This window comes from Lactuca virosa, chromosome 5 (assembly GCF_052849685.1).
Source record: "Lactuca virosa cultivar CGN04683 chromosome 5, Lactuca_virosa_CGN04683_v6, whole genome shotgun sequence".
Taxonomy (NCBI): Eukaryota; Viridiplantae; Streptophyta; class Magnoliopsida; order Asterales; family Asteraceae; genus Lactuca; species Lactuca virosa.
Window position 1 is genome coordinate 169,293,121 of NC_136430.1, and position 12,198 is coordinate 169,305,318.

Below are 12,198 nucleotides of genomic sequence, written 5' to 3' on the forward strand. Positions count from 1 at the left end.
CGACAGGACCGAAGGGGTAGGCCGGCACCCAAATATGCTAGGAAGTATGTGATTTATGTGTTTATGCTATGCTTTTATGTGGTAGTGGTAGGGGTGAAATAGTCCCCGGTTACCGGTTGAAAGATACCGAAGGGGAGGCAAGCTCCCGGTTACCGGTTGAAAGATACCGAAGGGGTAGGTCGGGCACCCAGATATGCCTAACATGGGGTAGGTTGAGCACCCCGGTATGCTCATCAGGGTAGGTCGGGCACCGAGATATGCCTGGCAATATGTGATTGTATGGTATGTGGTATGATGGGGGAACTCACTAAGCTTTGTGCTTACGGTTTACAGTTTTGGTTTCAGTTACTCGTTTTCAAAGGAATGGAGCCGACTCGATCGCGGCGCATCACACTATGGTTTTCCGCACATGAGATCTTTGGGATTACACTCTGATATGGTTTTATGATAACATGTTTTGATTATTTCTACTTTGGTTTTGACATGACATGATATTATGGATGTTTTCTTATATTGTTGGTTTTATAATAACTTATCAAAAAATTAAATTTTTGGCCTTAAATTTTGGGATGTTACACAGCGGTACCAAGGCCGGGCCATTAATTGATATGATATGTTTGTATTGAATGGGATATGGTATGTTATTTGATTTATGTGAAGACCATGGGGGGAGCCTATGACATTTGTCAAGACCATGAGGGGAGCCTATGGCATGAGGATATAAGACCATGGGGGTAGCCCATGACATTCCATTGAAGACCATGGAGGGAGTCCATGTCAATTTGTGTGTATATGTACGAGCATGGCATTATGTGATTATATGATTCGTGTGATTGGGAAACTCACTGAGCTTGTGCTTATAGTTTATTTGTATGTTTCAGACACTTCTATTGATAAGGGCAATGACCCGACTTGATGACGAGGCATGCATTCTCTGGTGTTTTCATATTTAGCTATTTGCACTTTGAATTTTCAAAATAACATGAATATGTATTGTGATTTTTACATTTACTATGGTTGATGTTATGAAAATAAAATTTTAAAATTTTTATGAAAATTGGGCTATTACATCAGGTACCTCAGAAGACGGTAAGGCGAAAGCTTGATCGTGCACATCATCCCGGATTTTATGAGATTATGATTTCGGGAATACTCTGATTCTTGTTGTATGGCTTTTGAAAACTATGATTTTGTGGATTTTGGATTGGTTTAAAAATGAATTTTTTGCCTTGATTTTGGGATGTTACAAAATTAGTTTCGGTCCGATACCAACTTCATTCTGAAATCATTTTCGGTCCAATACTAATTCCATTCCGAAATCAGTTTCGGTCCGATACCAACTTCATTCCGAAATCATTTTCGGTCCGATATCATTTGCCCTTACTTTGAAATTGAATAAACTTAAGAACAAATTACTGAAATAGTCCCTGTGGTTTGGCTAAAGTTGCGCGTTTGGTCCCTATGTTTTGTTTTGCACTCGGACCATCCCCACGTTTTCTTTTTATTACCCGCCTGGTCCCTGGGTTCGTTAGTCGTCAATTCCAAATGTTAAGTCCCTCACGTGCTTCGCACATGAGGGGTATTTTCGTCATTTTATATAAAAAATCTATTAGAACACCCCTAAACCCCGATTCTCTCTATTTTTCGAATACGCCCTTTCTTCTTCTCCTTCATTTCGTCTTCTTTGAAGTGTCGATCAACCCTAATGGAAAAAACCTGCAAGTATGGTGAAGTTGGTGTGATACGAAGATCGACTACCAAGAAAAACCCTGGAAGACTTTTCTATTGTTGTACCGGAAAGGTAAGGACAATTTCTTCTTAAGTATATCTATATATCACATACCTTTAACACACACCAAATTACTCAAAATGCAGGGAGCAAAATGTGGTTTCATAGATTGGGTTGATGAGGACAACTTTAATGGTGAAAAAACTGAAAAAAGCATCTCCCCTGATTTGCAGAAGTCATTGGATGAGCTTCAACATGAGAATAGGGCCTTGAGGCTGTTATTAGTGTTCAGTTGGGTTTTTTTTGTGTCAATTTTAATTTACAAGCTTTAATTTATGCTATCAATGTACTTATCTTTTGTTTCATCAAGGCAGTTTTGTAATGGGATGGAATTTAGTGGTTTGTAATGGAATGTAATTGAATTGACTGTTTTATAATGGAATGGAATTGAGTGGTTTGTAATGGAATGGAATTGAGTGGTTTGTAATGGAATGCAATTGACTGTTTTATAATGGAATGGAATTGAGTGGTTTGTAATGGAATGCAATTAACTGGTTTTCTATTGGAATGGAATTGAATTGAATGATTGAATAGAATTGAATGGTATTGAATTAGAATGGAATGAATTGAATAATTGAATAGAATTGGATAAAATGGAATTGAATTAAAACAAAAACATAGCAACAGATTATAGCACTAATTGTTCATACCATAATTGAAAATAGAGATACATTAAAAGTCATACCATATATAGACAACAGTCCCAAAAGTCATACCATAATTGTTCATAACACAGACACAAAACATAATGACAAATATAACAAACACAAAAGATCATAACACCATAATTGGTTCATAACACAGACACAAAATATAAAAACACAATCATAACTTAAGCAATACTCTTCCCCTTTCTTCCCAACCTTCCTTGTCCTGCTTGAAATTCCATCACATGCACTTTGAGTTCCACTTTGCCTACCACCACCTACACTTTGAGCTTTCTTCCCAACATTCCCTTTCTTGCTTGAACTACCATCACCTGCACTTTGACCTTTCTTCCCATCCTTCCCTTTCTTGATTGAACTACCATCACCTACACTTTTAGCTTTATTCCCAACTTTCCCTTTCTTGCTTGAACTAGTATCACATGCACTTTGACCTTTGCAGCTTCTTTTATTATGACCAAGCTTTTTGCATTTTGAACATGTCACACTCTTATCCTTCCTTGATGCCCTACCACCCTTCACCATATCTTCTAATTCAACAGCTGATTTCCTTATTTTCTTCCTTGGTCTTCCAATGGGGACATGATGATTAAGAGGAAGCAAAGTGGTTGGACATGGAAACTTTTCCCACATTCTTCTTCCATTAATTGGTTCAATCTTGAAAGAATACATTTCCTTCCAAGTTTTTAACTAGTAAGTAGCATGAACCCATTCTTCAGGTACGCCAACATTCTGCTTATATTTTCGCATGTCCCATATAGCAACAAGGGCATGTTTACAGGGTATACCAGTGAGTTCCCATTTTCTACAAGAACATGTGTGCTGAGCCATGTCTACCACACATTGGTCCATCTATGGACCACTCACCTGATATTTTCCATTCCCACAGAACTTACCCATTCATTGAGCTGCATCAGATTTGTTTTTTTCAAGCACACTTGTTGCAGTTGGAGTTAATGGTCCAACAGCCTTATCAATTACCTTTTGGACACTAACAATCCTTAACATAAGGTACTCTGTAATGTACTCAAGGCATGTGATAATTGGTTGGTCGCGTGCTTTCTTAATTTGATTATTTATGGTCTCACACAAGTTATTCAGAAGCCCATCACAATGAGCCCTCCCTACAATATAAATAAAAAATTATGTAAGAAAGTGAATCATTTGGTAACAATTAACCCAACAAAATAAAACAAACCTGTGAAGTGTCCCCTAGACCAATGTTGAGGTGGAATAGCTTTGACCCATTCGTAGCAGTCATTGTTTAGCTTTCTTAACTCTTCCATAGCATGGTTGAATTCTTGTATTGTTGTTGTACTTGCACAGTTCCACAACATGTCTTGGAACACCTTTCCCCTCCACATTTTCTTCATGTTTTCATGAATGTGTCGCAAACAAAACCTGTGTTCTGCACATGGATACAATGTACCAATTGCTTGCAACAAGCCCTGTACAAAAAGTAAACAACATTAGATGTAATGTATACATTGTACAATAAGAACCAAGTCCATTGAAATTACTTACCTTTTGTCTGTCAGATATAAAGGTAAAGTTGGAATTAGCTTGCAAATCAATGTCATCACCCAAGCACCTTAAGAACCAAGTCCATGAGTTTATATTCTCAGCCTCCACGACAGCATATGCCAAAAGATATGTACAGTTATTTCCATCAAGACCCTAAACATAGTGAAGGAGTTAGTAATTTAAATAAAATGGAATAAAATGACACAAGATATGTGTTTACATCTTACCACTGCTGTGAGTATCATTCCAGGATAAGGCCCTTTCATAAAAGTCCCATCCAAACCAAGATAATCTCTTTTACCAGCTAGAAAACCTTTCTTTAATGGCCCTAGACAGATGTAGATCCGTTTGAAAGTTCTAGTCTCAGAAGATGGGTTTGGCTCACTTTCGACCTCTATCTTAACTGTTGTCCCTGGGTTTCGAGTGCGAAGTTCTTGAACATAGTCTCGTAGTGTAGTATATTGCCCTGCATAATCGCCCCTTACTTGATTCAATGCTTCTGTTTTAGCCCTAAATACCTTCATCTTCGAAATATCTACCTGGTATTCACGTTGAAGTTGTTCTTGTAAAGCTCGTGTAGGGACTGTAGGGTTGCTTTCAATCTGTTGCACAATTTTCTTTGCCAAGAACTTGTAGGTACAAGCTTTCACATTTCTTGTTTGTAGACATCTATGCTCTTTTTCGTAGGTCTTGATCTCCCAGTCAACATCTTGTTCCCACTTGCTAGCATAAAGTACCCATGGACAGTTGTTTTCTTCACTTTCTTTATTGCTTTGACTGGGCCCACATGGGTCAAGTTGACCAAGGTCTGGGATAGTACCTTTACAAATAGCTCTCACTCTGTTTTTGTCATTTTTTATGAAGTCTAGTTCCCTCCTTGTCTCCACAGCATGTTGTCTTATTGCATTTTTCAATTCTTCAGATGAGGTGAATTTTTGGTACACATAGAATGGATCACTAACTCTTGCTTCACTGTTTTCCATTGCCCTTCGGATTGCCTTAATTGACTTTCTTCTCTTGTTGCTCCCACCTTCATCAGATGATGACTCATATAAGAATACTTCATTGTTTACAACCTCAATATCATCAATTTCCCTTGTTTCTGTTTCCTTGACATTTGACCCTCCAAGATCACCCACCCACTCTATATCTTCATCAATATTTAACAAAAACTCATTCATGTCTATCTCAGGTTCATCTAGGAGGTTATCTAAGTCTACTAAGAACTCACTATCATCACTATCACCACTATCACCACTATCATCAGCATCATCTCTATTGTCACTTTCATGAGTAATCCCTCCAGTTTCTTCATTTAGAAATTCATCAAATTCATCACATATACCTTGTGTTTCACATTGGGCATCAATTTGGGCACTTTCAGTTTCTTTTGTTGGCACAACATTTGGTTTACTTGATCCAATACAATCCCCTGTTTCAGTTTCTTTCCATTCCAAAAAAAGCCTTCTACTACACGAAGGTTGATCAACGATTTCTTCTATCCTAACTTTACTAGGGGTAGATGACATTGTATATGTATGCAACATTGTTTTACCATGTTCAACATAAACTTCAATCAGTTTATGTTGACCCACGTATGTACCCAAATGGTTAATGTCACTGTCACTAGCCAATGCAAACAACCCAAAGTCCAAATCTGAAAAGGGTCTTTTGAAGTGGTAATAAAGCAACTTACCCTCCTCAACACAGCCTAGGGTCTCCATCATCTCATCAATATCGTGCACACAAAACTCATCAATGTCCAATAGATCAACGTATCTTTCTTTGCCCTTGACGTACCTCCTTCCAGGAAACTTCGTAAACTCTCCACCATAGAATAATTTGATGGAGAAGATAGTTGGATGACCAGCTGTAAAAGAGAAAGCTTCAACTTATTAGCTTGAAATTTGTAAGTGATAAATTTAACTTTTGAAATTAAGCGGTTACCGTAATGGTTTTCAACGTCTATTTCTTCCATGTTTGCTCTAATCCTCCAACCCACCATTGTTGCTTCGATGATTCTTGCAAAATTTTGAGGAGTTAGGGTTTCTACTCGATTTTGATGAGTTACAGATTAAGTGAGAGAGAGAGAGAGTGTGTGTGAGAGGGAGGTGATCGGAAAATGATCGGAATGAATAAACGATTGGCATTGCATTTAGGCGCCATGTATAAAATGACGAAAATACCCCTCATGTGCGAAGCACGTGAGGGACTTAACGTTTGGAATTGACGACTAACGGACCCAGGGACCAGGCGGGTAATAAAAAGAAAACGTGGGGATGGTCCGAGTGCAAAACAAAACATAGGGACCAAACGCGCAATTTTAGCCAAACCACAGGGACTATTTCAGTAATTTGTTCTAAACTTAAACAAGTGTGTAGTCCACACCCTCCTTACTTGTTTAATACTAATCAAAATATATTTTGATCAACAAGTAAATCCATTACACTTAAATACAATTAGTAAAACAATTCACCAACATATTAGACACTCAATATGCTATTTTGTTTCAGGTTTTCGTTGCTATTGGAGATTAGAACATGACACCGTTACAATTTCAAAACAATAGCAATCCGAACAAAAAAAATATGGATGATAAAAGAGATAGTGATGAAATCAATTTAGACGATGATAAGCCTAGTAGTTAATGTAAAATGAAGAAGTCTAAGGGGGTGTTTGACTTATCTTTTGAGAGACCAAAAGTCATTTTAGGAAAAAATAAAAGGTAAAAGATGTTTGATAAAAACATTTTAAAATCTACTTTTGGATTTTGGATATAAGGAACTTTTTGGAAAAATTAGAAAAACCTGATTTTTTGCAACTTTTCCAAAAATCCCCTTAAGAATTTTTCCAACAATCGTTGGATCTTAAGATCCGACTAAGATCAAGGTCCGAACTTAACAATGATATATATTAAAATAGAATTATATAAAATAATTAAGTAAAAAAATATCAATTTTATTTCCTGTAAATTAAATAACTGATAATTTGTAACGGTCTAGCAAAGATTTCAGACAGTGAAAACCCTATTCACGTGAAAACGAATGGGTTGAAATTTTAGGGCTCAGTTTCCCCCCTAAAACACACATTCGATTATCCCAAAATTCACTACTTTCCCCAAATTTCCCTCCAAAGAACGCTGATACCGCTCCCTCATCCCATCTCTTTCGTTAGACACGACTGAACAACTTTTCTGAGTCCGGTAAGATAATATGGGTGATGATGCTAAGGCCGACAGTAAATCATCCGAATCGGATAGTAGTACTTGGGATTTCGGCGGAGAGGAGACTCAGATCGTTGATACTCAGTGTTTTGATTCTCCAACTTCATCGCCTGGTACGGAATGTATTGAAGTTAAACTGAACCCTTAATGCATATTTTTCGATTCTTTTTGGATGTGTAGATCATCATCCTCTGTTGAATTAAAAGCAAGGGTTTCTTAGAGTGCAGATATTTGATTAATGTTCTAGTGCGATTGTATTGCACAAAACATTTAATTGGCTAGTTCAATCTTGTAACAACCATTTCATTGTGCATTTTGCTATATAGTATTTGGCGATTTGAAAATGTCGTTAGTAGTCAAATCTACTGTGTGTAATGATATTTTCTAGCTTTTAGTTGAAATAGTTTCATGACTGCTTTCTTTCTCTTGAACTAGGTAATAAGTGTAATGGTGATTATACTGAGCAGATGCACATTCTACAAAGTACTATTCCCTTTGATGACACTGCCGTTTTGGAAGATGATTTTGCAACCCAGTTGATGGACCCTGATGGTGAAACCCAAGTGGTCAACTTCTATGATGATACCCAAGTGGTGAACTTAGAGACTGAAATTGAAGAGATGGATATTCTTGATTCTCTTGAAAGGAATGCAACTCAGTTATTCAATGATTCTGATACGGAAGAACTTGTAGGTACTGATCTTGAAGATACTGAAAAGATTGAAGTAGTGGACGACTCTGATGAAGATTCAAGTAGGAGAGAATGCAAACATACTCAGCATACTTCAGGTACTTGGTGAAAATACTGGATATCTTTTCTACATTTTGTCCCACATGGATAAAAAGTGAGAATTGTGAGCTACCAATAACTTCTATCTTGGCTTTTAAGTTGAATAAAAGGTTATTGATTTTTTTCTCACATAGTTTAATGTAATTTAACATGACAGGAGGTAATTTCAGGAATTTTACCTCAATTCGTGCAGCATCTATGAGGGCTTCTGGCCTTGCAGCACGCAACAAGGCTTCTCAAAGAAACAAGTTGAATGATCAACCAGAAACTGGGAGTAGGTGTGGATTCGGTAGGTCAACTGCAAGGAAACTTTTTGCTGAGGAGACACTTCCTGAAACTAAAGAGGGAAATGACAATATTGACCTTTGTGGGAAAGCTAACTTGCCTTTGGAGACTGATTTGGCAGGGTTAAACTATCTTGATTCTCAAGAACCTGGAGAGGCATCACAACAAAACGCACTTGACTTTGTTGACAACTTTCTCAAAGTTAATATTGAGTGTAGTGATAAACCTGACACTAACAAGTCCAGTGAACGCAAATCAAAACCTGTTTTAAGTGCTAAAGGGATTCAGACTTTGGCCAAAAGTTCTAATCTTATCAATGCAGTTGGTGAAATAGAGATTTTTGAATGGGATAACACTCGTGAAGATGAAGCAGGAGGAGAATTTATCAAAAGAAAAAGGGAAGCATTGTTTGCTTATGGAGGTCGAAAGCTGAAATCTTCCTCTTTTTCCAAAGGTGGAAGGAAATTGGAAGAGTCAAAAGGCAAAAAGCAAATGCATAGCCGTGCGATAGTATCAGGGTTAGCTTCCTCTGACTCAAAATTGGTTTTGACTAATCGGAAGCTAACTGGTGTTCAAGAAACAACTGATGTAAGATTTGACACTCAAATGGCTGCTGAAGCCATGGAAGATCTAAGCTTTGGATTGCATACAACTGGTGATGATTCCACTAAAGAAGGTGAAAATGGAAACAATATGCAAAAGGGTTCTCATAAAAGTCATAAAGCTCCACCTTTGACTAATGGAGTTAGAACAAGACAGTCTAAGTTAAAGAGGAGTGATGAAAATGAAAGAGAAACACATGACACAGTGACACTTAAAGAACCGAAGAGGGCTAAATCAGCTGCTAAAAAGAATGTTTCATCTGATATTGGGAAAAGAGGAAAGTTGACTTTAAAAAGAAAAGAAGTTGACACAGAAGAAGGTCAACTTACATCTGTTGACCAAATCCCAGTCAAGAAACACTGTATTCAAACTGTTATACCTGTAGCTCGTAGGACTAGGCAGTCAATGAGAGATTACAAGTCAGAAAAAGTCAAAGATGCTTCAAATAATCTCACAGAGGAGATAAATATTTTCCATCCGAAAGGCAAACGAACTTCCCGAAAATTGTCATCTGTTTCTAGATCAACAAGGTCAAAAGCTGCTATTTTGAATGAAGAAGGAAAAGAAAGTCCAGGGGTAGAAGGGTCAGAAAGAGAAACAATTGAACCAATTGCTACAACATGTACTACTCCTGTAAATCATGCAACACCTTTAAAGGAATCATCTCCAATCTGCATGGGAGATGAATATCTTAAACAATCATGGAAGAAGAGCAGTTTAAGATCTTCCATTATTCAAGAACCTGATAGCTTAACACCCACAAGAGTGGAATTTACATCTCCAATGAAAGATTTGAGAAAGAGGAGAGACTTGTCTATGATTCATGTTCTTTTTAGTCGCCATTTAGATGCAGACATAGTCAAGCAGCAAAAGAAGGTTACATATCATGGAACAAGCTTTTTCTTTTCTTTCAAAAAGCAAATTACAAAGCTCCTAATCTTTTACATACATGGAGTCCTTGATTTATCTTTCTAAACAATCATATTCTTTTTATACAGATTTTATCACGTATTCATGCTTCAGAAGCATGTTCAATGTCAGAAGCAACACATTTTATAGCAGATGAATTTACACGTACAAGAAATATGTTGGAAGCAATTGCCCTTGGGAAACCAGTAGTTACACATTTATGGCTTGAGAGTTGCAGACAATCTCATTCTCATATTCATGAGAAAAATTTCATTTTGAGAGATTTTAAAAAGGAAACAGAATTAGGGTTTAATCTCCCATCTTCATTAACACGTGCACGAAAACATCCTCTTTTCAAGGTCAGTCATAACAACATATTTTTTCTTATTAAATTAATCTATTCAACTTTCTGTTATTAGGACATTATACTTTTACAAAATTGAATTTAATAATTCAAATTTTTTTTTTATGCAGGGTCATAGAGTCTTGATTACCCCAAATACAAAGCCTGGGAAAGAAATATTAGCAAGCTTGGTCAAAGCAGTTGGTGGTGTGGTGCGTAATTTTTTTGTTACATGGTTTTAGAATATCTTAAAAGAAATATTAAAAAAAGTTAATAATATCTTTAAGGAAAGTTGTTACTAGCTTACTAAACACACTTTGAAAGTCAACTATATCCATGTTGACTAGTTTCCTGGATATAAGTACTAAAATGTGTTCATAAGAAATGACTGAAGAAGTTTGAATTTGTTTTTCGGTTATTATTAGTTTTATTAGTATTTCTTTCTTATTTTGGTATATAAATTTATTCCTTTGGTTGTGAATTTCTTATCAGGTGGTTGAGCGATTGGGTAGAACTGCAGTGAAGGATGATAAAGTTCCTGAAGGATTGATTCTATCATGTGAAGAAGATTATGCACTCTGTTTGCCTTTCTTAGAAAAAGGTAATTTAATATTTAGCTATATTAAATTATTTTCTTCATCAAAAAATATAAAGTTATGTTGAACCTTCCTATGTCCTACATTTATGCAGGAGCAGCAGTTTATAGTTCAGAGCTTCTACTGAATGGAATTGTTACACAAAGATTGGAATACGAAAGGTTAGCTCTTAATTGATTTGGTATGATGGATTTAGAAAGGAATGGAATGGTTGATTCCATTGGAATTAAAAAAAGTTGTTTGTTTTGTCTCATGGAATGGAATGAACCGTTTTTGATTTGATATGATGGAAGTAGAGAAGGAATGGAATTGCTCGTTCCGTTGAAATGACAACTGAAAAGTATATCCAGTTATAGCACAGTGAAAAGTGCTTTATATATTTGGATGGCATTTCTGTAATTTGGTAGATTTGTCAAAGTACAATGTTATAATAGGAAGAAATGAAATACAAACAAATGAAAGTAGGATGCTTTAATACAAACTAATGATTGAAAGTGCATTGCTATTTCCTGCATTTAACTCTTTCTCTATTTCTTGCAGACATCGCCTCTTTTTGGATCAGGTGAAGAGAACCCGTTCAAAAAATTGGCTGAATAAGCCCGTTAGTAAAGTGAAATAGATATTAGTCTGAATAACACTTGTCACTTGGGTTTTTGACTTTTTTTTTTTTTTTTTTTTTGTATGTAGTTTTAGCATGTAAATGTGTGAAAAGAGTAGTTTTTTTAGAAGTGTGAGAGTTTGTTTATTGTGTTGGACTTCATGATGCCATGTTATTTAGAAGAATCAAAGAGGTAGGTTGAATAGAGCTTATATATTGACCAAATAGCTTTTGACTTGATGACGTGAATTAAGTTTTACATCCTTAGGCATTTGTTTGTTTTTTGTAAATGTTTGTTGAAAAGATATAAATGCCCTTTTTTACCAAACACAACCTTTCTTGTTGGCCAAATTGACCAATAGCATCATTAGCATGGGCCGTTTTTTTGATATGTTTTGCAATTTAAATGATTTTCGTTTATTTCTTTTGTATAACTTTGATGGTTTGGTTATTTTGTTTCTTTGTATTGATTTAATAATTGACTTTAAATCTAAAGCCAATATTAGTGTATTTAAACAATTTCTAACTATATTAAACTAGCGAATAGGGATGTCAACCGGGGCAAACGGGACGGAGAATGCATCCCCCGCCTCTGCCCCCAAAATTATCCCGTTCCCCCGTCCCGAAATGTTCAGCCTTCCAACCCCCGCCCCTGCCCCTGAATCCCCTTTATTACCCCCGCCCCCGTTCCCCTGCCCCCGATTGATTTTGGGGTGCTTTTTTTGGGTTAAAAGAAGCTATTTTTTAGGTAACAAGTAATTATTTATAGCAGAATTTTACATGTTAAAAATAAAAAAGTTATGACATCTTAAAAACATCATACAAACAACTTAAAAACATGTTTTTTTGATGAATTTTGGAAGCTCAAAATCA

The 12,198-nt window shown here is 36.3% G+C and overlaps 1 protein-coding gene across 1 annotated transcript; it reads left to right on the forward strand.

The window, feature by feature from the left end:
• Positions 1 to 6,999: 6,999 nt before the first annotated feature.
• Positions 7,000 to 11,565, forward strand: LOC145116146 (BRCT domain-containing DNA repair protein). Its single transcript, XM_079052494.1, has 8 exons — positions 7,000 to 7,314; positions 7,637 to 7,990; positions 8,149 to 9,755; positions 9,878 to 10,147; positions 10,263 to 10,343; positions 10,624 to 10,732; positions 10,822 to 10,888; positions 11,268 to 11,565. The coding sequence occupies exons 1-8, from the start codon at positions 7,191 to 7,193 to the stop codon at positions 11,344 to 11,346; spliced, it is 2,691 nt and encodes an 896-aa protein (XP_078908620.1). The 5' UTR covers positions 7,000 to 7,190; the 3' UTR covers positions 11,347 to 11,565.
• The last annotated feature ends 633 nt before the right edge of the window (positions 11,566 to 12,198 follow it).

Coding starts and splice junctions, on each gene's coding strand:
- LOC145116146 (XM_079052494.1), top strand. CDS start 7,191: ATGGGTGATGATGCTAAGGCCGACAGTAAATCATCCGAATCGGATAGT. Junction 7,315..7,636: donor TTCTCCAACTTCATCGCCTG/GTACGGAATGTA, acceptor CTCTTGAACTAG/GTAATAAGTGTAATGGTGAT. Junction 10,344..10,623: donor TCAAAGCAGTTGGTGGTGTG/GTGCGTAATTTT, acceptor ATTTCTTATCAG/GTGGTTGAGCGATTGGGTAG.